Consider the following 26,751-nt stretch of genomic DNA (forward strand, 5'->3'; position numbering starts at 1 on the left):
ATCTGGTGCACTCTATTGTGCAAATTTTACGGTAATATCTTCTCATTATGTCAGTACTAGGTTATAATTTACAGGACTGAGGCAAAACAAAAATAACTTAAAAATAACAAATGTGGGCACTGGATGATTAAATACAGGATATATTTATCAAAATCTGTGTGTATAATATTAATTATTAGGATTGATCATGTATGCAATTACACCGGTCAAGTCAAGTCAGTTTATTTGTATAGCCCTTAATCACAAAGAGTCTCAAAGGGCTGAAATTTTCAAATTTTCTATAAAATAAGCCATCACTGTTGAGCAACTGTAGTTATGAAACCGGTCTGTGGGCTAAACAGGTGTTTTTTGGGGGCTACCTTGTACCCCTTAGCACCAGGTTCGTGACCCCTGTTTAAATCTTAATGCTCAAACCAACCTATGCAAGAAAAAAATGTGTGACAAATAAGATTTCAAAAACTGTTTTTTTGATGACAGACTATAATAAGTATTCATAAATCACACTCATAACACGTTGCCACAATGTTTCACATAGTAATCACACCGTGCTTTTAATCTTCTCAGTCAAAGTTGAGACAAGTCCAGTCGGTATTTTCTTCTTCTGTAATACTGCTCCCAACCTTTAACCCCAGTTTGTCACGCTTTTTCACACCTTGAACTCTGACAGCTTTCGTCAGGTGGCCAGAAAATGTTAAAAGTACAGTATTTGTCAAAAGCAGTGTTGGGACTAAACCAACTAAAATCTTGGAACTGAACTGCCTTTACGATGGAGCGTTACCCTTGTACCTATAAAATAAGATTACTAGTGACAACATACTCACTGTCACTCCTATGCACACGACGTAAGTCGGCCATCACCAGCATTTTATTACACAAGTTTACAGTTACGGTGGTCCTCTCACAAGCACATAATGACGACACTGAATTTTTCATCATGGAGATACTCTCCAAAACCTATATACTCCCATCCAAACTGTATTTACGACTGTAAAACAAAGTACTGAAATCGGTGATTTGTTTATACAGTATTAATACTGGATTTGGTGTGTTACCAGTAGTGAATGGTAGGCAGCACGTCTGGAGGGGTGTGTCGCTTATACAGGAACAACAACCCAACTCAATCAATAGGGCAAACGTGAGCACATAATTCACAGTAAAAGTGTGCAGAATTTTGGTATAATCCAATTATTTTTGCACTACAAATGCCTGGAGAAATACAAAATCTTCTTGGGCAAGACCTAGAAATTGATTAAATCTCGCTAATGGTTTGTTTAAAAACTCTCAGAATTGCACAAGCCAGCCAAAGAATTATGAAGGCTTTTACTCCTTCTGTGCGGTGGTGTACACATTTTCTTGTATTTCCTTTTTTATGTGACTGTTTTAAAGACGATAATATACTGTATAACTCGATAGTTACACGTTATACAGTTATAACACGTTACTTTTGGGGGTCAGTAACCTGGGGGGGTAACGTAAGTACTTTTTAAATGGAGTAAAACTGGTCAAATGTACACTGTATCCGCGTCTATTATAGGACAGTCAACAAAAGCAAAAAAGAGAGGACTTGTCAAAAATAAATATGTTCATTAACATGTTCACAAAACACACCAAAACACCCAGAGCAAAATGCAAGAGAAATATTGTGCTATTACTTTAAATGGGCCTGTTTACAACAGGCAATTAAACAAAGGGAAAGCAATCAGTTTCTATCAATCAGAAATGGCAGAATGGGATTTTATAGCATTTAAGAGCACAACACTAGGGAGGAATTTAGGAAAACGTTTTGGGTTGCAGGGTGGGATTTTACCAACTCAACCCATTGAAACACATGTCAGGGTAAAGAAACAAGCAACAGAAATGCGTCAATCAAGAAGAAATCAGACAATGAGAGCGCAGGCCCTTTACCTGAGTATGAATACGAGCCTTTGTCTGCAAAAGCAAAAGCAGTACTTTGTGTGACACACAGGACAGGAACGCGCATTTTGACTTTACAGGCTTTTTGAAACCAGTTTGCAAAAGTCGACACTTACTCTGAAGCCGCCTGGTCGGGCTTTCACCGTGAAGCTGCCTGCGTTGCGTGTTCGGGGAGGCCCTCGGCAGTGGGATGGAGGACACGTCGTGCGTCTGGAGCTTGTACCAGTGAGGTTCGTCATCCAGAAGAGCCGTCTCCAGTTCGATGAGGATCTACCGAGTGAGAAGACACAGTGGGGTTACAGACTATGCTATACAATCATTGAGTCAAAATCGTAAACTTTTCAAAGAAAGATGGTTGGAAATGCACCACATTTTGATAGATATACAACAGTATTACTGTATATTCAGGACTACAGAGCACACCTGATTCAAAGCCGCACGTAGAAATTTAGGGAAGAAACTCATTTTGTTTTTGGACAAGCCACACTGGATTTCAGGTCACAGCTATGAGAATTAACTCATTCACATCCATTCATTCAATTAAAAAAATCTGCGAGAACATTTTTAGTCAAGTCAAGTCTAAACTGTACTGAAAAGTAACACAGTGGTTTTGGGAGTGCCCACAGATATCAATCTTGATAAACTCGCACAGCGGTCAATATTAATTAAAAGGTGCAACCAAAACATTCTCCAAACAAAACTCAATGTACTTTACTGAAAATTAAGTAGCCGGTTCAATCAAAACAGCCTGTAGACATGCAAAGCCATGAAACTGATCTTAAGCTCTCCCATTCCTTGCTTCTACTACTACATAAAAGAACATTATGCATAAATGCTTGTAATAGTTCTAACAAGTTGTGTCGGCTGATTTAATATTCTAGTGACCAAATATTGCGTATATTTTCACATCAGGTGGAAAACTGTGACATCATATTGGGCTGGTATCAGTCCGATAACTGACAGTCCGATAATTATCATGTACCCCTCCTTAGTTACTAGTAGGTGTCGGCATGTATGATTATTTGTTTTACATAGTGGTAGCAATACTTGGTGTTCTCTCTATCACTTTGTCATGTGTGCAAGATGGGAGAGCTTAAGATTAGTCGCATGGATTTGCCCGTGTACAGGCTGTTGTGGTAGTGTGGGCTTCTGAATTTAGTCAGTACAGTACATTGAGTTTTGTCTTGAGAATGTTTCTGTCGCACAAATTCAAATAGTTTTGCTTATTTTAAGTACTATATTAATGTTCACGTTTTACCAGCTGCCACAATTTCCCTTTGCTCTTTTGTTCCGATGCACTTAAAACTTAGGCCAGTCTCCAAGCACTATACCTTGTAAACATGTTTTCCCCTTTATTCTGATATTCTTTTCATCTTGTTTCATCTTTTAAGTTTTTATTCTTAGTTTATCTTGGAGTGCCATGTCTTATCTCATTGTAAAAAATCTTTACTACGCTGTTATCAATGACAATATGGACAATTCTAATCCTGGTGGAATGATAACCAAAAAAAAAATCACAATTCAAAAACACACATTTTATTTTAAATATTGGTTATTTATTATTATCTTTGAAGTTCTATCATAGTTTAGGGCAAAACAGTGTTTGATATCGATTCATGTCTGTGGGTCTGAAAAAAGTGGTATCGTACAAATACTAAACTGTTATAGGGTGTCTCCAACATTTTTCAAGCTATTTTTTGTTACTAATTAGCGCATTGGGCACCCGTTTTGATATGCATTTCTGAAACCCAATGCTATTATTATTTTGGGTACAATGTAAATTATTGGAAGAAGGTTAAATTGTCCAAGTCAAACCCTGCATAAATTATTTTAATATAGAATCAAAATCGACCCAGTACTTGTGAGGTATTTTCAGGACAGGTCCGCAGGTAACTCAGCTGTCCTTAGGGGCACCCTGATGCCCGCGTGCACCACATTGGAGACCCCTAAGTTATTGGTTTTAACAAGCAGAAGGTTTAAGGTGAAATCAAACTCATTAAAAGATGTTTGTTGTTTAATATCAAAGGCACCGCTGTGAAACATTCCAAAGTGGAATAACTTAGCTCTATGTAGATTTGAGTCTCAGGGACTAACCAAACCACATAACTGACAATGAATAAAACGATAACAGTGGTCCACATATGTAGTGTAAACAAGGGAAATACGTTTTTTTGTCTGTCTTACCTCTCCCAAAAACTCACTCTCTTCTTCTCTCACTCTGGCTTGATCCCACAACGTGATTTCCAACATGCGCTCCCGAAACTCTCGCCGATGTACAGGAGAATACATGAAGGTCTGGTTCCACTTGGGCTCTAAGGATTTCTTTACTGTTTTTGTTCTCCTTTTGCTTTTATCACTAAGAGAACATAAATGCATTTTAAATTAAATACTGCATTTGTCCAGACTTTAAGGCGCATCCCCTCAAAATAGTCTTTTGTCATATACTTTTCATACAAAACATATGTCGGAATGGACTACAAGGCACAAAGAAAGTAATGCAAAGATTAATCAGCCGATTAAGGTTGCTTTTATGCAACAGGAATCAAACTCGAGTAGCGGGGATGAGAGCACTAACACTTTATCACTAGACCACCAGTTGTATAAATTACATATGAAAAGGCATTCGAGCATATTAAATGATCACACTATTTTCACTTGAAGTGCCAGAAAAACTGGTTTGCACAGTGCATTTTATTAGGTTAAACAGTCCCTCCATTTCTTCACTTGTGCGTCAATAACGCTGCAGTTTAACATGCATATTTACATGAATAACTTGAATAGTATGTGGGGGCGGCAGTGGCTCAGGAGGTAGAGCGCTCGTCTTGGGATCAAGAGATCGCAGTTCGAATCCCAGCTCCTCCGTGTTACATGTTGAAGTGTCCTTGGGTAAGACACTGAACCCCTAATGCCCCCAATAAGCAGGTTAGCGCCTTACATGGCTGCACGACCGCTATTGGGAAATGTGAAGAACAATGTAAAGCGCTTTGGGAAGTCTTGACTTGAAAAGCGTTATAAAAATGCAGATCATTTCATTTCATATGTTGTTGAAAGACTTTGTGTTTTCCTCACTCTAACATTTGAGAGTAACGAGTGGAGATACTCATCTCTCTCATCTCATTAGCCGTACCGCTTATCCTCATTAGGGTCGCGGGGGGGGCTGGAGCCCATCCCAGCCATCTCCGGGCAGTGGGCAGGGGACACTCTGAACTCGTTGCCAGCCAATCGCAGGGCACACAGGGACAGACAACTCATTCGCTCATTCACACCTATGGACAATTTGGACCGGCCAATTCACCTGAAATGCATGTTTTTGGAACGTGGGAGGAAACCGGAGTGCCCGGAGGAAACCCACGAAGCACGGGGAGAAAATACAAACTCCGCACAGGAAGTCTGGAGCTGGATTTGAACCCACGACAGGTTCCCATGACATGAACTGTGCCGCACAAGCGCTAACCACTGCGCTGCCGTGCTGCCGAGTGGAGATACTGTAACTGTATATTTCTAACCTTCAGAATGCACTATGCACACCAGTGTTTCTGGCACGTTGAGCAAAATTTGTATGATAATGAGATAAGCTCTAATGCCTTTTCATAAGTCATATGTACTCCTGGTGGTCTACTGGTAAAGTAGTGGTGCTCTTAGCGCCACTACTGGGGTACAATTCTCATTTAATACAAGTATTTGCCATTTTTGTCAGCGTTGTTAATCGATTGTTCAAATCATTGCACAATCAATGCACTATTACAATATACAGTTTAAAAAATATACAAATGTTATCCACCATATTCTGCGGTATATAGGCACACCAGGTTATAAGGCACACTTGAAAATTTCTGGTCAAATTGCAGTTTTTAGGTTTGCCTTATAGTCCAAAAAATATAGTAATGATAAACAAGTAAGAATATTTTTATTTTTATCATAGTGTGAAAGCCAGTTAATGATTGCCATTATATGGGAGAGGGGTTTTTATTCACCTCCTATCAGGAAGGAAGTAGATTTTGACGTAAGGATTCCTGGGGCGACCATCTTCCCTTGGTGGCAAGTCTTTGGCTCCCAGTATTGTGACTATTAGTTGATGGCCGACTTTGTCGTACCACAGTTTGACCTGCGGGTGGAGAACACAAAAGTAATTCACCTGGGAAACGGCACAAAGTGAATGATCCTGGAGCATATACCTTAACTAATTATATTAAACCTTGGCAAGCACTATATTGTTTTTCTTTTCATTCAGCACCGTTTTTAATTAAATCCCTATGACATGTCACATGCTGTAAAGAACAAAACAGGATCATTAAAAAATGGTGAGCACTGCTAATGACAATAACTATTGTTTTATACTTTCAAATTCAGGAAGTCCTGGCCTACGTAGACAAGACTTTACTGTTGTAAATAAGATGAGCATTTATTTTGAGGTTTCTCTTAAAAATTCATACTATGGTAGGCAATTGGCTGTAATTCATCAGAGCTTCATTTATACAAAATTGAAGTGAGAAACTACCAAAAATTTGCACGAACATTGCCACCACGTGCTCAAGATAAATAACGCTGTCTAGCTGTGATTATATTGTTTGTAATAATGTCTCAGATATTGGACAAAAGCCACTGATATTGACAAATCAATCATGCTCGTTCAAGAGTAATCAAAGGTGGTAAAACGGAAGTATGGACTCTTAGAAGAGGTACACTTCTAACGCAATTAGATGAGATGAAAAATAAAGAAATCTTCTAAGTTTTTGTCCATACTTCTCCAAGAATATGATCATGGAGAAAGTTAGCACCAGCAAGTAAAACTGTCAGCCATCCATGCAGCATTAAAAAAGAAACATAGCCAAGACAAGCTTGTCGAGAAAATGTGGATCTAAATGCAAGGGGTTCATAAAACCATAGTTAACAACTGCATCCAAGTCAATACAATGTGGTAACATGTTAAAAACTTAAGAAAAAGATAAGAATAGTCAAAAGTTCACAAGGCAAGAAATCGACCAAAATATAGCCTGAATTGTACAGGCAGAGTTAGGTGGTCGTGGAACAACTTTAGCTTTCCCTTCAATTTAAAATGCACATCCTTTATCTGAAGGCATCAAAATACTTGTCTTTGCATAATAACAATAAGACATATTAGGTTTAGCTGATACCAACAGGAAGTAACCTCTCATGGTATTGTTGTATATTTTTACCAATGGAGCAACCACTAAATAAATACTTTTCAACTTTTTCCAAAACTGTGTGTGTTTAGAATAAATCTTTATTTTCGCCTGGTATAGTCAAACCAAAACCTTCAAAATTGTCGAGTATGCCTTAAACGATAAGCATTGCCTCATCAAAGACACAACTAAGATGATTTGTTGTTGATTTGGACATGACACCAACAAGTTCGTGCCAAACAAAACCAAGCAAATTTGAAAAAGAAATTAATAATTGTAAGTCTGTGCTTCTGAGGTTTTGGCATTACGCCTGAGATTTGCATTATCCATGGAAGTTTTTAACACTAATGAATGTTGTTATTAGCTGATGTGAATGTGTGGTTTACTGTAATATTGTGCTGATATTTGGGATAAACACACACATTTGGAGCAAAGTAGTAGGACCACTCTGTCCCTAAGATGGCTTTAAATACATTAAGTATTAAATTCCAAAAAATCAAAAGTTACGATTAGTACGGTATTATCACACATTTCTGGAGTTTGGAATTAAATTTAAATGCCACAATGAAACTTCCATAAAAACTTAACGAAAAATGGATACACTTAAACACAAACACAAACCAGGAAATGTCGACGAAATAGCTGTAGAATAAAAATAGCTGTAGAATAATCTAAACAGATTTTTGTTTGAAAAAGCAAAAACATTCTACCATTTATTTCTGAAGGTGAGGGTCCATTTCCTTCTTTATTTTAAATTCAACAATATCTTTATACTGTGTGATAAAAACACAAAATTACTTCAGGAATTTTTGGGTTGCATTTTTCCCAACACGTTGGAAACTAGTCTGTCCTTTAAACAACCCCATGCACTCTGCACCGTGTATGGCAGGGTCTCAAATGTATCACAAAACTTCCAAATCAGCAAATTTAACCAGGCTTTAAGAACTGTTGTAACCCTTAATGTATATTAGTTGTGCATGCACTGAACGAGGCAAACTGACATGAATGGGTTAAAATAGGCAATACATCATAACTTGAATCAAAAATGGTGTGAGTGGAAAATCATATAGAAGAATGCAACACAAGGCACTGCACTAACAGGGAAACACAAAGCATTAGTTTTCCCCGAAATGCGCTTTCCCAAGTATGGAAAACAGAAAAAAGGCCAGTCAACAGTCAAAGAGCAAAGACCAAATAGAGGGTGCCCTTCAGATGGGGCCCATTACCTGGACCCTAGGGGGAATAGGCGGTGTTCTTCTACTAAGGCTTTGGCTCTGGATAAGCAAAATTACAAAACAATAAAGGGAATGCCATAAAACCAAAATGCCACGGAAAAACATTGACTCACAATTCACTTGAACACAAGACAGATGTGTGCACTCTTCTTTTGGTGTTTTCATCCATATCCTAATGACTTTTTACAGAGATAACATAATATTGCACAATCTTTCCGACCAAATCTGCCTTGTTTTCAGACTTCTGAAAATTGCAATAATATTACCGTTTTTTTCCGGATTATAATCCAGTGCACATTATGTACGGAAAAATAGAAAATGCATACCGACATATTATCATTTTTGTGCAAAAATATCGAGAGTAAGAGGGCCAAATCCCAACTACCAGGCCACTAGGGACATAGACGACATAGTAAAAGGCATTTTAGCTCATTATAACAAATTTCTAGTTACAGTACTAGATACAAATGTTAGAGAAATGAGAAAACAGAAAGTGAAAAATTAGTTTAAAATTATGTTTCATCTTCGATTAGCTCTAACTAAGCATCGTAAGTGACAATAGTTGCACACGTGCGGCCATGCGCTAATTTTTATTCTTTAGGACGACCGAATTACTTTCCATAATGCCTTTCTCTTAATTCAGTTGAAAATCTCGTGCACTTAGTAAAGGCTTAGCGAGTCGGCTATACAATAGTGCATTTCAGTGGTCCCCACCCTTTTCTGTACCACGGACCAGTTTAATGTATGACAATATTTTCTTGGCCCGACTGAATAACAACATCAACATGGTAACGTGACAAGAAATATTGCGATGAAGACATAAAACCTAATGACTTTTCAGGTACAGTTATTATCGCTAGTGGTCTAGTGTATAGGATTCAGCGCTCTGCCCGCCACGATCGGGTCTAATTCCCTTTGCATCTACATTTCGCAATAGTGACGAGTGATATATTTCATCTGATCAATTAATGCACAAATATGGTACCTATTTATCTTTACTGTAGTACTAATTTGATGCACCTTATGGTCCGGTACGACTCATAAATGAAGTATATATATCACAAAGACTGATTATTGAAGGTGCACCTAATAATTCGGAGCACCGTATGGTGCGGAAAATAGGGTATATCTCAACAAAATGTAGCGTTTTGGTCACGTGAAAAGTGTCATTGATAGAGGACACACATGCACACAAATCCCATTTTTGGGGTAAATGGCCCGAATGATATACTTATTTGATCACACATTTCAGTGCAACTGTTTAACCCATTCATCCCAGGAGGGTCTTTAAACACCAATTGGACACATTGCATCACTTCGAGATCATAAAGAGGAAAAAAAATGTGACTGTGTTTGGTTTGCCTTAACAAACTCACACATCGACTTCTGTCAATGTGTGCACGGGAATCAAACATCGACTTCAAGATTATTCGTCATCTTAAAGTCACTTACTGAAAGCTGTCCTGACAAATACTGGGGGGCGTCCCGCAGCATGTTGGGACTCATGGGGGAGGTGACAGAAATGGACGGACGATCCATCTTTTGGGACTCAAAAGAACTTGAACCTGTAATATGAAATAAAGAAAACTATGTGGATATTTAAACATAGGTAAGGAGCATGGATAATTAGAGTAGTTACTAATGAAGATTTAACAAACCTACACATGAGTATTATTCTAAACCTGGCATAAGAATTTTGAAATGTGACATATTGGTTCTGTGTTGGACTTTTAAAAGGTTTTAAAAGAGTCTGTAAGAGGGCATTACTAGTTTTTTTTTCCGTTTATGATGTTGTAATATCAAAATGTGTGGTCGCACAAATAATCCCGATTGTATTGGAGCTTCAATGATAATCTTTTAGTCATTTATATCACCTTTACTTATTTAGTCGTAATTAGTTCAACTCGAGATTATTGATTCAGAGCAGGGGTGGGGAAACCTTTTGATTGGCAGCCCGTATCGGGTTAACAATTTGTCTGAAGGTCCAGAAGGATAAAACCTATTTATTTATCCATCTATTATTATTTTATTATATTTGTTGTATCTATTAATACAGTAACTACAATAACTTGGCAATATATGAGGAAATAAATGGTTTATTCAATTGTCTTCATATTGTTGCTGGTAGTTGAAAGATAAGTATCTCATTTTTGGCCTTTTTGTAAACAGTATATTCATGCAAAAATAATAAAAGACAAAAAAATGAGACAAGTCTATTTTAAAACAGCAGTAATAAATTAACATGCTGACATTACAAGTACATTTATTGTTTATCCATAAATAGACCTTTTAATCAAGTTGGTTTTGAAATATTCAGAATTAGAGCAACGTAATAAATGACGTCCCCTTTTCAAGCACAACATTTGATAATTTTCATTCAAGAACACAAATTGCAATATGGCTATGATAATTAAATACTTTGATGCCTGATAAAATAATATAAAAAACATTTTATACATATTATCATTTTCCTTTTTTTTTAATTTGGCAGGCCAGATTAAAAAACCTGTGGGCCATAGTTTGTCCTCCCCTGATATAAAGTGTAATTATTTATTTTGCAATATAATCAACAGACCCCTGGTTATATCGATTTATTCAGTTGTTATTTAGTCTATACAGCGTTTCACATGGTGTTTTTAGTTAGAAGTCCTTGAGGTTTTTATCAGTACAAGCCAGACAAAGATTTTCCATTGACTCAAGTTTTGTCATAGCCCATCCTTAATATATATATATATATATATATATATATATATATATATATATATATATATATATATATATATATATATATATATATATATATATATATATATATATATATATATATATATATATATATATATATATATATATACTGTAAATAATTGTCAGGTATTTTTTCAGTGCACTCGTGAAGCCGCACAGCCTAGTGCTGTTCTCAAAAGCTTTATATCACAACCTGGATGTTAACTTCAATGTCATAAACGTTATACTTGATTATTTCAGTACTCATTCAAACACATATTACTTAAAAACAGTGTGACTATGCAAAAATTGTTGAAGACTCACTTGATTCCAGTTGTGCGTGTGTGCTGTCTGGTATCCTTGGAATATCACTGGCGGGAGAGAAAAGAAAATGTGAGCATGAAAGAAAAGTACGGGGTCAAGTCAATCGATAATCTAATGCTGAATGTGCTATGCTTTAATGACCCTAAGTACAACATTAGTCTTCATTCAAACAGCAGACCCAAGAGCAGCACTAAGCAGGACGGACAGGAGAACTGACTGATTTTAAAACTGTTATTTATGTGTTCAATGTTCTAAGCTGATTGGAACCAACATGAATGATCGGACTACACACGTATGTAAAATAGAAATGAAAAAAAATACATAAATACACTATCAAAAGTATAAAAATGTGCCGATTCAGTAGATACATTTTAAAATAACAACCAGGAGCAAAATGGGATTGAATGGATGTCTTTGGTTTTCACACACAAAAGTGAAATATCCAAAGTGAAATTACGCTTAAAACTTTTAACTTTAATACTTTAGACCTGCTTTAACTCAAAAGGATGAAACGGTTGTCTATAAATATGTGTCTCAATTGTTAAAGCATTTTAGAGCTTTACTTTTGTTGTTAAAGCTTTAACTTTGAATGCACAAATAATAACCGATTGAAATTGGATGTGGAGGAAAAAAAAAGAAAAGTCATACATTCACACATTCAGACAACAGACAATTACTTGTACGGACTGCAAAAATAGACTTTCTGGAGTTGTGAGCTCTCACCCGATGGGCCGTGAGACCACCAATTCCACTTGTGGTTCAGGCTTAGATTCTAAAATGATATTGTAAACTTCTTTAAACGTAGCTCCTTGTAAAAGCCTTCCATTCCACTCCAGCACCTGGTCACCTGTAGAAATCATCACAAAGTTAATTCCATTAAAGAATTTACTTGGTCCTCAAGTCGGTACAGATGTTCCTAAAAATGATACAAATGCTCAGGGTATTTGCAATACCTGGTCTGAGGTGCCCTATGGTATCTGCTAAACTTCCTTTTCTCACTTTAGTGATAAAAGCACAAAGTCTACCAGATTCTGTCATCTTGCCTCCGACCACCTGTGGTGAAAAAGATAAGATGTAACGGCAAATATGCACTGGTAAAAATTAAGCATCTGGTTGGACATGTTTTTTTTCTGTCAGTTTTCAAATATGATACAAAATAAATGCATTGTCAAAGAAAAGCAGTCAATAAAAATATGATTATCTTTGCGATTTGCATGTCCAAGGTAATGCTTTAGTCCTTTGGGGCACACAAGGGCTGTCCTGTGGTTCTGTGACAATGCAAGCCTGTGGGCTAGAACTGTATTGTGGTCAAGATGCCGTACTCCACTCTCATCATACAAATAAAATCCTGCTTGATAGAGGCTGAATGCCAACACACAAAGAAGCTTAGGCAAGTCTGCTAAATGAAATGGCTTTATATAACAGGCTGAGGCCCAAGCGAAGGAGAACAGAGAAGGATGGACTGCGAGGGCAAAGCTGGCAGCCTGAATGATGGACTGACTGACTGGCTGGCTTGACTGCAGAGTGTGTGTTTGCTCCCGCTGAGGAGACAGAAAGAAGGCAAAAAGGCACTGAGCAGACATAATAGTGCATTTTTAGGAGGTTCATTTAATCAGTAATGATTTTTCAGCCGATCATTCTCCTTTTTGTTCACTGTCCTGGGCACTGAACTGCCTGAACTTTGTTGGTTTTGAAGCATTTTCACTTAAAGAACACTCGGGCCAAAAATATCAAAATGAAGCTAAAAAGTGAACTGATATCTATCTCTGTTAATTATCTTGGTTATCTCTCTATTGTCTCTCTCTTCATTCTGCTTTCTCTGGCTTCCCCCTCTCGTTTCTACCCTCTCCATTCTCCCTCTCTTTATCCACCCTCTCTCTCTCCGTTCTCTTCCTCTCTCCATTCTCTTCTTTCCCTAACTCTCCCCATTCTCGCTCTTTCACTCTTTCTGTTCTCTCTTTTGCTTCTTCTTTTTATTCTATCCCTTTTTCTCTTCTCCCAAATCCCAAGTGACTTCATTACATGATCCATTATTGCAAAAAAATATAAAAAAGGTGTGTGTGGTAACAAGTAGCACAAAAATATCATAGAAAAAAGCACAATGTATGAGAAAACAAAACTGGATAAAGCTCACCTTAAGACCAAGCAAAGCTCCTGAGTCTCGAGGCACACTTCCATCTTTCATTCTCTTATTGAGCAAAATGCGCCCTATTAGGCGATCCCCGTCTTTGGACGGCTGCCACGTCACCGGATGCTATGAGGTCAGAGCAACAAACCTTTTGATTACAAACTTGAATCTGAGCACTTCGGATAAGTTCAAGGAACAGGAACACTTGGGAAAGTGTTTATTCCCTTAGAGGGGGAAAGTTCACACCTGCGCTGTGCTTAGTTTAACAGCTTAGATTATGAATGATTCAAATCTTTAAAGCAGGGGTCTCAAACTTAACTCACGTGGGCAGTAATATAAATCAATTTCAAGGAGGTCCTGGCTGAATTAAGCATATTACTAACGAAGGCTAAAGGAAAAAGTGAATTAAGACCATTAATGTGAAAAGCACAGCAATAAATAAACACTGGCATGTATCATAATATTCAAATTTTAAGTATTTTATTACATTTTCATTTGTAGATATAATGTGATAATCATATCTTAAAAATGAGCAGTGTATGCCATGATGGGACATATTCTTCCCAGCAATTTTCTAACTAGATTTTTTTGTAGTCCAACTGGTGTGTTTTTCACATTGCAAACAATATTACTCCGCAAGGACAAAAATAAACTTTCTGTTTGTATTATTTAATCTATTTCTCTTTTGTTATACTGTACTTTTTATTTGGTGTAATTTCTATAGTAAAAGAGAAATAATAATTCAACTAGTCAGTAGCTGGAAAAACTTAAAGGAACTCAGATAAAGAACTTTTTGTCATCTTGTGACTGATGTCTTGTTGTGTCTTCCCTTTCTTCAGAGATACCACATCTTAAATGAATGGTTAAAATGTGTTATTTTAGATTTTGCCTTCACAAGACCCTTGCCTTATCATAATAAACATAGGATTATAATGAATTCCTGATTTCATTGTAATTTTCAGAGCATGTGTGAACCTGTTAGAGTGAAAGGAGCAGATGTGAGTATCATGCAGTGCCCAAAACAGAGCAGCAAGCAGCCCCAGCATCATTAGATCAAACAAGGGGGGACAAAGGGCAGTACAGTGAGCCTCTGTTTATCGCGGGGGTTAGGTTCCAAAACGAACCAGTGATAAGTAGAAATCTTTATTTTTTTTACAATTAGAAGACAAATAATCTAAAGTTCATTCAAATCAAAGAACAAAACCTTCTTACAGGCCCAATCATTTGTTTACCAAATACAATTACTGTATACTGTAAACTTTTTTTTTTATTATGACCAATTACTACTATCTTTTGGACTGTTTAGCCAATCAGAATGCAGAACAGAGTGCACATTGACAATATGTGAAGTGGCAAAACTGTTCAAAGTAAACCGCGTCAAAGCGAGGGATCACTGCATATACAACCAGATTTCAAAATAATTTATTAAAGGGTTAAGAGACTGTGAAATGCTCTTTAAATGTAACCTATGATAGAGGAACAAAATCAAAACACGGAAATCAAAATGATGTCAAGCACAACAAAGCAGTGAGACACACATGAGGTGAAAACAGACACAGCACTGGAAGGGAAAAAAGAAAAACGTCTTATTATTAAAAAAACAAAAAAAACAAAAAAAAACTGCCCCATAAGGTGTGCTGAGAATTAGTTGGGTTTTTTTGAATCAAAGTGGGTGGAATATGAACCAAGGGAAGGTTTCATTTGGACTGGTTGCTGTGGGGGAGGGCAGCATAGTGACAGAGGCAGCCTAGGGTTAGCCTGTCGCTCTATACGAGACCTCTGCAGAGCAACGACACAACAAAACGGAAAAACGAGCATGCGATTAGGAAAGACGCACATTCCTCGGTGCCGTGACAGAAAAGGTCCGTGTCAGTGCTCATCTTTGCTACTATAACTGCTGTCTTATATGTGTGTGTTTTCTTAATTTAATAAACAGCAAGTACTAGTAGCAAGCAAAGAGGGTGCCCCAGCCGCACCAAAGCAAGGTGCAGCCATTATTAATCACAAAAAAGTAAAATAAATTGATTTGGAACAACATCTCACCTACTTACACTTAGTGACACAGAGCAAACAAAGACGGGGGAGGTCATAAATGAATAAAAAAAAACACTAACTTGTCTCAGTACCTTCTCACTATGGCTATGCTCCTCGTTTAGGGTTGTGCTACTGCACGTATCAACTCCCGAGTCTTTAACTTGCGGTTCGCACCACGCCAAGTCCTCTTCAAATGAGTGTCCCCCAAAGCGCACCATTTTCTTTTGCCTCTCAGATAAGGTGTGTGCCGGCTCAGACAAAAACGCCCGCTCATTTGTTTTTCTTTTTCCCCTTTGACTGTCCCCTAAAGGTGTGGGATAAAAACAGAAAGAAAACAGAAAAAACAACATGCAAAGGTGTAAATAAAACAAAGAAAATCTGAAATGACAATGGACTCTGGAATATGGCGGGATGAGGGCGGAAAGAGGAAATAAAGACGGATAGAGAGGTTACGAGGCGAGAGGGGGCTCCGCATGTCTCACCAAAGACATTGGGGAGGCCTCGCTGCTATGCCAAGATGCATGGTCCCACCAATGGCCATCCAAATCTCCTGTGAGGCGCAAAGGGAGGTTTACGGACATGAGAGAGGACAGCGAGAGGACAGCGAGAGGGAGTGGTAAAGACACCAAAGCAACCTGACACACTCAGACACAAAGTACACGTAGTACACAAAGTCGCCTGTGCGTGTATGGCACCGATTCTCAAAACCGCTGTGGAAAAAAAACAGAATGAGAGGCTTTTTGTGAAGTCAATCATACTTGCTCTCAGGTATAACATCATATTCTCAAACATGCATAACTATACTCTAGTACAGTCACAGTCATACTCATGCACAAACATTACTATACTCTTTCATACAAACGTCTATACTCTTATAAACACTACTGTAGCCTCTCACACATACACCTATGCTCTCATACACACACTACTATACTCTTGCACAAACAACTATACTGAAAGCGACTCCATTTTGATATTGAACTGTGCAGCATATACACACAGATCAGTGTGCATCTCCTTGGTTACCAAAAGTACCCAGAGTAAATCACAGAGTTGAGGTGGTTATCACACAATCACTGTGGAGAATAGGCAGAATTAAAAGACCATATGAGAAGTAAATCTTACTTGCTCTCGCATTTAACATCATACTCTCACACATGCACAACTATACTCTCAAACAGACAAAATAATATCCATACAAAAACACTACAATCCTCTCTCATGCATACTACTAAATCTCATACACACTATTAAAAAATCTCACACATACTACTATACTTTCATACACTACACCATAAAGACACTACAATACTCTGTCACACATACAATACTGCTATACTGGGAGCAACTTCAGTTTGACATGAAACTGTTTAACATATACACACAGATCATTGGGGAATGGTCTAAGTAACCAAAAGTACCCAAAGAAAGACAACACTGAGAGTTGAGATGATTATTACACTAGATGTAAAAAACTCTATAGTAATTAGCAATTTAAACGGCGTGAGAAAGAATAGTATGGGGGGTGCTTGTGGGTGTTTGTGAGAGTCTATAGTAGTGGGTGTGTGTGTTAAGATAGTAGTGCATGAAAGAGTATAATAGGTAGTGTGAGAGAATATATATTAGTATGTGTGAGAGAGTATAGTAGTGTGTGTAAAGAAGAATAGTTGTGTGTGTGAAAGCACAGTAAAGTGTGTATGAGAGTATTATAGTATAAGGAAGAGTGAGGTAGTGTTTGTAAGATAATGCATGGGTATGACTGTGTCTGTATGAGAGTATAGTTGCGCATGTGTAAGAGCCTGATGTTATATATGCCAAACGGCCTTTTATATAGAATGGCAGTTGTTATATTTCAAACGGCACTGACTTACAGAGCAGTTGGGTGATTGTGGCCATAAATCCTTGGAGTTCGAACAAAACACGATATTGTACTCAACTCCCAGTCGTCAATCATGTGAGGAAGCTGATTATGTAATTTACGGCCAACAAATTACTACAGGTTATAAATAAAACTAGGGCAAAAATGCGCAAGTGCGTAGAGCACAAATTGACCGTATGCACTGTGAAACGTGTGTACAGTACTATACTTTCGGGACTCACCCAAAAACCCCAAATTGGCCAGGAATTTGATGATGTGCTTAATAATCCAGTGTGCTTTATATGAAAACAAAATTGGAAACCCAATGACATTAATCTGAAATTATTGATCAGTCAGAGTCAATAGGAATAAAATGGGATAGCAAGGGTAAGAGCACTGAATTCTAACTCTCAACCCTTAGGAACATGGATTGTTGTTCACAATTTCACATTTGTTGCAATCGATCGTAGATCGAGGCCGCGAAAGCGCCTGATCCTATCCACTAGACTACGAGGAATTCAGATAACACTTGAATGAGCATTAGGTCTTGTCTCATTATCACACTTTTTTTGTTGGAACCAAAATTTTAAAGAAATAAGAATACGGAAAGTGATCGAAAATTGATATAAACTTTTAACATATTCTCTGGTCAAACTAAGCGTTGTAAGTAACAAACGTTTTGAATACATGTATCCATGCGTTTATTCATATATTTCAGGACAACCAAATTACTTCTCATAATGTCTTTCTCTTCAATTAGTTCAGAACGACTAAACTATTTCCCACAGTTTAGAACCTCGTGCACTTTGTAAAGATTTTGTGTGTCGGCCTTACAATGCTGTATTTCAGTGGTCCCCAGCCATTTCTGTAGCACAGACTGGTTTAATATCTGGCAATATTCTTGAGCCCAGCCAAAGAATAACATCAACAACAGTGACTGATATCAGTGTTATGATGAGATAAAATCGTATGCTTTTTTATGTGTTTTCTGTATCTCTATTGGTCTAGTCTAGTGTATAGCATCTGGCACACTCTTCGCTGCAATCTGGGTTTGAATCCAAATGCACCTGATATCATGCAATTCAGATCAATGCACACATACAATACTTTTGATTTTTGATTTATTTTTCTGTGCAGCCCTAGTCTTTACTGTAGTCTTAATTCAATGGGCCCTATGTATAAAACAAATATCACAAAAGGCAATGTTTTAGATGCAGACCTTTTAATTTGGTGCACCTTATAGTACGAACAATACGGTCATTCACCACTAGAGGTCACAGGATCATAGTGGGGAGCCTAAGATAACACTTGACGAAATACACAAACCTGTTGAGTAAGCAAAAATCAATTTCTGTAAGAAACAGTGTAGAAAAGGCGATGTAAATCCCTGTGAACAACGATGCAAGAGTTTGTCAGACCTGCAGTTGGTTGGATTTAAGAGGCTAACTTTAGCAAAGAGTAAGAGTAGCTACTAAAAATCCCATTAAAGCTAGTGAAAACAAACTTAAAATTGTAAAACAGCTGACCTTAAATTACGGAACTCAGCAACATGCACTTGCATGGCAAACTGTTGAATGCGAGTGATACCCAAAACTAAGCAAGCTTGAGTTTCCACTAAATATAACACTAGCAGTCAATAATTATGTCAACCAACAATTTAAAACTATTAAAAACCCGTACAATTAGTGAAGTAGAACTGTTTTTGTCAAATTTGTAGTTTTTTTGGAGAGAGTTTTTACCAGTTTAGCACTGCCACCTACTTGAATGGGTCAATACTAATAATAAGACAGGGCATTGGGGGGAGAGCTATGAGACCCCGCTACTTGTAACCAGTACCATATTACTCGTTCACTGATCCACTTTATGGATTGTATTTCATTGAATTTGGCTCATCAAATAATTTTGGGGGTTTAAAATTGTGTAACATATATATATATATATATATATATATATATATATATATATATATATATATATATATATATATATACTGGACTGTCTCAGAAAATTAGAATATTGTGATAAAGTTCTTTATTTTCTGTAATGCAATTAAAAAAACAAAAATGTCATACATTCTGGATTCATTACACATCAACTGAACTATTTCAAGCCTTTTATTATTTGAATATTGCTGATTTTGGCTTACAGCTGAAAAAACTTAAAAATCCTATCTCAAAATATTAGAATACTTCCTCAGACCAAGTAAAAAAAATAATTTTATAACAGCAAAACTAAATCAAACATTTGAAAATGTCCATTGATGCACTCAGTACTTGGTTGGGAATCCTTTTGCACGGATTACTGCATCAATCCGGCGTGGCATGGAGGCAATCAGCCTGTGGCATTGCTGAGGTGTTATTGATGCCCAGGATGCTTCGATAGCGGCCTTCAGCTCATTTGCATTTGTAGGTCTGGTGTCTTTCATCTTCTTCTTAACTATACCCCACAAATTCTCGATGGGGTTCAGGTCAGGGGAATTAGCAGGCCAATCAAGGACAGTGATGCCATGGTCAGTGCACCAGTTACTGGTGGTTTTGGCACTGTGGGCAGGTGCCAGATCATGCTGGAAAATGAAATACTCATCTCCATGGAGCTTTTCAGCAGATGGAAGCATGTAGTGCTCTAAAATCTCTTGGTACACAGTTGCATTTACTCTGGACTTGATGAAACACAGTGGACCAACACCAGCAGCTGACATGGCTCCCCAAACCATTGCTGACTGTGGGAACTTCACACTGGATTTCAAGCAACTTGGATTTTGCTCTTCTCTAGCCTTTCTCCAGACTCTGGCGCCTTGACTTCCAAATGAAATGCAAAACTTGCTTTCGTCTGAAAAGAGGACTTTGGACCACTCTGCAACTGTCCAGTGCTTCTTCTCCATAGCCAAAGTCAGACGCTTCTTCCGTTGTCTTGAGTTCAGAAGTGGCTTGACCATGGGAATACGGCTATTGTAGCCCATTTCCCGGACACGTCTGTGAACTGTGGCTTTTGATACCTGGACTCCAGCTTCAGCCCACTGTCTTTGAAGCGCCCTCAAATTCTGGAAGCGGCTCTTCTTCACAATTTTGTTAAGGCTGCGGTCATCTCTCTTGGTTGTGCAGCGTTTCCGGCCACATTTTTCCCTTCCAACAGACTTTTTGTGGATATGCTTTGAAACTGCACTCTGTGAACAGCCTGCTCTTTGAGAAATGTCTTTTTGTGTCTTACCCTCCTGATGGAGGGTATCAATGATGGTCTTCTGGACAGCAGTCAGATCAGCAGTGATTTAGTTTACTGAACCAAGCTGAGTGTTTTTAAGGCTCAGGAAACCCTCGCAAGGTGTTTCGAGTTAATTAGATCATTCAGGTGATTAGTTGAATAGCCTACTTGTATACTTTTTCATGATATTCTAATATTTTGAGATAGGATTTTTGAGTTTTCTTAAGCTGTAAGCCAAATTCAGCAATATTAAAATAATAAAAGGCTTGAAATAGTTCAGTTGATGTGTAATGAATCCAGAATGTATGACATTTTTGTTTTTTTAATTGCATTACAGAAAATAAAGAACTTTATCACAATATTCTAATTTTCTGAGACAGTCCAGTATGTTTCATTTATTGACTGCTTTTTTTGTAAACAGCTTTATTAGGACATATAACACAGAAAATATCCATTTGACGCCTGACTTCCTACCTGCCTTGTGTAAAGTCGACATTCAGCACCCGGAAAAAATAGAAAGTTTGCGGAAATCCTGCGGAAGACCGTAGCAGAACCGCAACTGACGGAATCCATTAAGGAGGCAGTGGGCATTGACACTCCTAAAATAATGCTGTTGAGTCTGTTGTCCTGGCAAACTAGATGAAAACTGTTTTGTTTTGTTTGAATTTAATAGTTTTCATTCTGTTGTCACATTTTCAAGTCTTCCTTTCACTATGTGATTGTCAATAACTAAGTTGACAAAACGATCCATGCAATATAGTTCAAACTTCACTAGAAACGCCTACTACTGGTAGAGTTTTGTGTCTTTTTTTAATCAAAGAAGGATCAGTAGTGTCAGAGATCTCCAGTCATGTGTAACTGGGTTTCAAATAACAGTGACACACAAGTGCATCTGACCCACATTTAAATCACACAATAGGACCAATATGAAAGGTGAGCTTCTGCTTATAGCTGTTTGCCATTGACAGGGAACACCCATTCTAAATGTATGAATTTGGTGATAACAGGTAACGGAATACATGTAACGGCGTTACGCCATTAGGAAACAAAAAACAGGTAATGTAGAATTTGGACTATAAGCCGCGGCTTTTTTCCCAAGCTTTCAACCCTGCAGCTTATGCAATGATGCGGCTAATTTATGCATTTTTTTAAATGGCCATCAGGAGCGCCTGCGCGGTAAAGGTAAGAGTGAGACTCGTGGAATATATGTGTTGAAGAGGACGCAGGTTTAATGTTAATTTGCCCTTTGTGGTTAAATAATACTAGCATGAACTAACCCTCATCATGGAGGAGTTGTAAATCAAATGTGAGTGCTAACTACCATATTGGGAATAATTTTACGAGTCTGTTCATTTGTAAACTGAAATAATATGGCGAAACAAACATTACAAGAAGCAACAACCAATGAAGCAGAAATGTTCCTATTTATCTCTCAACATTATCGTGTGTTTTGGAGTAAATATTTGACATGGTTGGATTTTATGGATTGTCCTTGATGTAAAAAAGCAATTTTCATGGACATTCAAAGAACTTAAAGACGGCCAGGCGACGTAATGGTGAGTTACCTCGACTTTATACATATTAGGAATCTTGTTTAGGATTGTTTATGATGTTTCTCTGATTAATATATTTAGCATTAAGGGGTAATGGTACCATATATTATTAGAAATGTTTCTTTGTAAATGTTTCATGATTAAAAGTGGGCACATGCAGCTTAAAGTCATTCACAAAATGTATTTTCCTTTAAAAACGTACTGGGTGCATCTTATAATCTGGTGCATCCTAAAGTTTACGGTAATTGTATTAAGTTTAATACAGAGAAAAAAAGATGCTATAAAATGACAGTAATCTTTTTAAATATTTAGTGAAAATAAAGATTACTTTGCAGGATTAGCATTTTACGTAAAAGAGTGTTTACATACCTGTATAGTGTACATGATGCGCACATTGCAGCATTAGCATATGACGTGGCTACAGATGCCACAGTATGCCACCATCAGGCTCATGGGACGGCCGTTCCAAAATAAATTCAGCATGAAATATGCGCTAGCTCTGTCTCTAATTTCAATCACTGACGCAAGAGACAGCAAAAGATGAGGCATAAACACAACATACATCCACCACTATTTTGACAAACTTACATTGACACTATATGTGGCTAGTGATGCCCTAAAAATGTTATGCATTAAAAAGATGAGAGAAAATACTATGTGAAATGATTGCACATTACATTGAAATATTCCTTATAACATCTTGAGAAAAAAATCAAATGAGTAAAACAATTGCCCTAATACGATCATCACTAAATTAATATAGTATTAGAGGAATGACCAGTAGATCACTTTTTCAAGGTTATATTGCTCATTTATCTTGAACAAAATGTAGAAATTGTATTTATATTCTGTTTATTTTTACTTTTATCAGCATATCTGGTATCAGAGTAATCCAAAAGTAACTGACAGTAATCAAGTTTTATTACTAAAATAATGTGGTTTACAGATTACATCACTGATTACATTGTTTAACAAGTAACTAGTAACCACATCAGATTACATTTTTAAAGTAACCCCCCAACCTTGGCGTGGCAAACATCAGGACTCAATAGTAGTACTGTAATCATTTATTTTTGTTTTATTAAGAACATTAAGGTATTTCTTGTTATTCATATAGGTCTAGGCTAAAGTGCACGTGGACCAAAGATCCCTCAAAGCTAATTGTTATGAGACGCGTTTGTCTTCATCCAAATCATTAGCTCCGACCCCGCAGCCATCAGATGTTAGTGTGCAAACGAATTACGCATTTTGATAAAAGACTGAGTGTCCCTTGACAGGCGTTAGCCTCTGTGACCCTCTAACAACAGCTGACAACAGTGATCATCATCTCAGCTGCTTTGGTGTCAGCAGTATCAACGCTGGAGACTATTTCAGCGTGGTAGACAAATTTCATTGAACAAATTCCTTGCCTTAGGCCAGATTTTTCTATCTGGGGATGTATAACTCACATTAATTACTGCAATGTTACGTTGATTAAACTGATATCAAAAAATCCCAACGATAACCCATCATCTACTTCTGTTAAAACGGGTCAGCACCCCAGAAGGTTTGAGTGAGCAGTATTGGACCACGAAAAAAAAGCCGCAAAAAAAAATTAAAGCCTTATAATGAATGCACCACATGCTTTATGGACCTATATTAGCTATATTAGTCTACTAGCAAAATGACGTAGTCGGATGCAGCACATCATGTGGAAAATGAAGCATGTTACCACTCTGTTGTAGGATACCGAACCAAGCTAAACTTTATTACAATATTAATCAATTACGTATGTTTCATTCTTTTGATAACATTAAGTAAATCAATAACAAAATCAATATTTCTATGTCATTTTTATTTTGAGGATTTGGAGGAAAAAAATTGAATCAGCATAACATGTTCCTTATCCGGTCAACAAAAAGAGTGCAATAAACCGCAGCATTCATTTATAAAACATAAAATAGCAGCCTTTTGAAAAGGTTTAGTAAATAAAATCACATTAATAAAGTTTAAGATCGATTTCTGTGCAGTAAATTTTCTCTTTTTACCATTGGGGTCCATGTCCGATCATACACCAGCCATATTGTTAAAACAGCCACCCACCGTGTGATACTGCCCCTTCAAAAGGCGGACCTCTTCTAACACAGGGGACAGTGGAGAAAACGTAAAAAAGCAGTAGAGAGATTCACCGAAGTTTTGCATTGCAGGTAAATTCTCCAGGCAGGAGTTTAAGCCTGAGAATCACAACTGCACGTCACAATATATTACCGCGTTGGAGGTGACAACCTGTATCCTGTGTTCTTACAACCCAATACCAGTGAGTGAGTGGCAGTCAAACTTGTCACTTCCCATCCATGAATTGTACCAGCTGATCCTCCCTCTTGTTTCATAGTACATTGTTACACCCCTAATTGAAATGCTATTTTTATGCTACAAATTTTCACAATATTGGGAAACAATAAAAGTATTTGTCATGTTTGTGCTCTTACAGAAACCGTTAACCATTAAAATTAGAATTAATGAAATGAAATGAAACGTTCTGCATTTATATAGCGCTTTTCAAGTCAATGACTTCCCAAAGCGCTTTACAGTGTGCTTCACATTTCCCAATAGCGACCGTGATCTGTGCAGCCATGTAAGGCGCTAACCTGCTTTATTGGGGGTATTGGGAGTTCAATGTCTTACCAAAGGACACTTCGACATGTAACACAGACAAGCCGGGATTCGAACTGGGATCCCTTAATCCTAAGACGATCGCTCTACCTCCTGAGCTACTGCCGCCCCAGTACTTTCTTGCCCCAACTTTTTAATTTGTAAAAATCCTTTGGAAACGCACCAAGGAGCCATTCGGTAGCCCTGAGGAGCCAGCTACGGAGCCATGGGTTACGGCTTCTGAGCCATTGGGTTGTTGACCCTCTTGTTAAAACAAGTGGGCAAGGGTGTCACCAGACATGGGCTGCACAGTGGTCATTTTCTCTCTTGTGCTTCAACATTAGAGCTTCAATATTGTGCTCTGATCTCCCAACAATGCATGGTGTTTTTAGGGGGAGGCGGAAACTCATCACAGTAGTGAATTGTGAAGATCAGCAGTCTATGCTCAGCCCTGCCTGTTCAGCGTGGCTCCCAAAGTGCTGATTCAGGATGAACGCAGGAGTGCAGGTTCACCACCAGCGTGCTCTGCATCACTTTGACAGCTCAATAAAAAACAGTGTAAACTATTAATTGGATCGTTAATTATACATGTTGGTTTTACTCTAACTCAAGAGGAACAGAAAAGAGGCATGAGTGAAATTGTGTACACTTTGTTACCAAGGCGATAGTGTCAAAAAAGAGGCTTGTCCCGACATTTTAAAATGATGTGATTATCTATACAAATACTTAAGAAATAATCCCACAGGATTTAAACCTAAATTATTTGCGCAAAAATTCTCAAAGAACTCCAGGAAGAAACATAAGCCTGTGGACCAGTTTAGCGGTACCATTATTTGACTTATAATAGATTAATAAACGGATGAATAATTATTGTTTAATAACGATTAATAGTATTGATACAGTACATTCAAGGCTGTAAGACCTCTATCTTTAATGCTTGTAAGAAAAAAATGACATCAGGATTGTTTCAATGTATCTTTGCAAATAAGAAGCAGGATAAAAGTGTGATGTCTGCCTTCTACTATTTCCTTGAATTTTTTTGAAGCGCATATTCAATTCATGCTACGAAAAAATGACGAATGCTCAACAATGTGCATGAAGACTTTTCAGGCAATATTTGTAGATTTGAAATATTTCGAATATTCACATTTATAAAATGGAATAGAGGAGGAATGATGACCAGCCGATTCCCAAAGTTAGATCTGTGACCACGTCACATAACTGAAGTTAAATACGTCTGTATTCTACTAATTTGTATTATTTAGTGACATTTTTACAAAAAATATTTTTTTTGTTTAATAGCAATTATTCATGACAAAATTGAACATAAATGACCTTAGCTGCTGGAGGGAGACCAGAGGGAAGATCTTAAGCCCGAGTTCAAGCCCAACCCGACCCAGATTTCGGCCCGGGTGGGGAGGGTTTTCAAACCGTCAAAATGACCCCCGGCCCTTAAATATTCCCATAGACTCTTAAAAATCTGTCAAAAAAACTCTCAATGATGGAAAACTTATTGTAATATCTGCTGACATAGAAAATGAAATATGTAAATGATTATACATTCATATTTAACATAGAATTACATGTGACATACATGCTTTAATTTATCATAATTCATCTGTTCCTCCTCCCAAGTCCTCACAAATGAAATGTGAAAATGTTGTGTTTTTTTCAGGCTCAGTCCTGTAAATTAAGATAATTGGTCGGGCTCGGGTTGAGTCGGGATTTAATACCAGCGATCAGGCCAAGCTGACTTTTATAGGCCCTATAGTATCTTTAAGGGAGATAAATGTAAGAGAGATGATTGTTGCTATGGGACACAGGCTTGGGCATTATCCATCCATCCATTATCTGCACCGCTTATCCCACAGCAGGGTCGCGGGGGTTCTGGAGCCCATTCTAGCCATCTTCGGGCCGTGGACAGGGGACACCCTGAACTGGTTGCCAGCCAGTCGCAGCTAGAGACATTTTGGATTCGGCCAAATAACCTTACATGCATGTTTTTGGA

The 26,751-nt window shown here is 37.6% G+C and overlaps 1 protein-coding gene across 18 annotated transcripts in view; it reads right to left on the bottom strand.

Annotated features, from left to right (window-relative positions):
- Nucleotides 1-26,751, bottom strand: part of rims2a (regulating synaptic membrane exocytosis 2a) — a 196,700-nt gene that overhangs the window by 68,170 nt on the left and 101,779 nt on the right. For 10 of the 18 annotated variants that reach the window (XM_088326414.1, XM_088326418.1, XM_088326417.1 and 7 more), the window contains 11 exons: nucleotides 15,596-15,807; nucleotides 13,476-13,595; nucleotides 12,295-12,394; nucleotides 12,065-12,188; nucleotides 11,342-11,388; nucleotides 9,746-9,858; nucleotides 8,285-8,332; nucleotides 5,889-6,019; nucleotides 4,099-4,270; nucleotides 2,031-2,184; nucleotides 1,906-1,929 (listed from right to left, as the gene is read on the bottom strand). In XM_088326414.1, the coding sequence (XP_088182540.1) occupies nucleotides 1,906-1,929; nucleotides 2,031-2,184; nucleotides 4,099-4,270; nucleotides 5,889-6,019; nucleotides 8,285-8,332; nucleotides 9,746-9,858; nucleotides 11,342-11,388; nucleotides 12,065-12,188; nucleotides 12,295-12,394; nucleotides 13,476-13,595; nucleotides 15,596-15,807 (1,245 nt within the window). Of the gene's footprint in view, nucleotides 1-1,905; nucleotides 1,930-2,030; nucleotides 2,185-4,098; nucleotides 4,271-5,888; nucleotides 6,020-8,284; nucleotides 8,333-9,745; nucleotides 9,859-11,341; nucleotides 11,389-12,064; nucleotides 12,189-12,294; nucleotides 12,395-13,475; nucleotides 13,596-15,595; nucleotides 15,808-15,985; nucleotides 16,054-26,751 lie in introns of all 18 variants that reach the window. The other 8 variants (XM_088326413.1, XM_088326428.1, XM_088326416.1 and 5 more) reach the window with 5 other exon arrangements.

The sequence above is a fragment of the Urocampus carinirostris genome, chromosome 2, assembly GCF_059441175.1.
Source record: "Urocampus carinirostris isolate Australia breed hairy pipefish chromosome 2, RoL_Ucar_1.0, whole genome shotgun sequence".
Classification (NCBI taxonomy): domain Eukaryota; kingdom Metazoa; phylum Chordata; class Actinopteri; order Syngnathiformes; family Syngnathidae; genus Urocampus; species Urocampus carinirostris.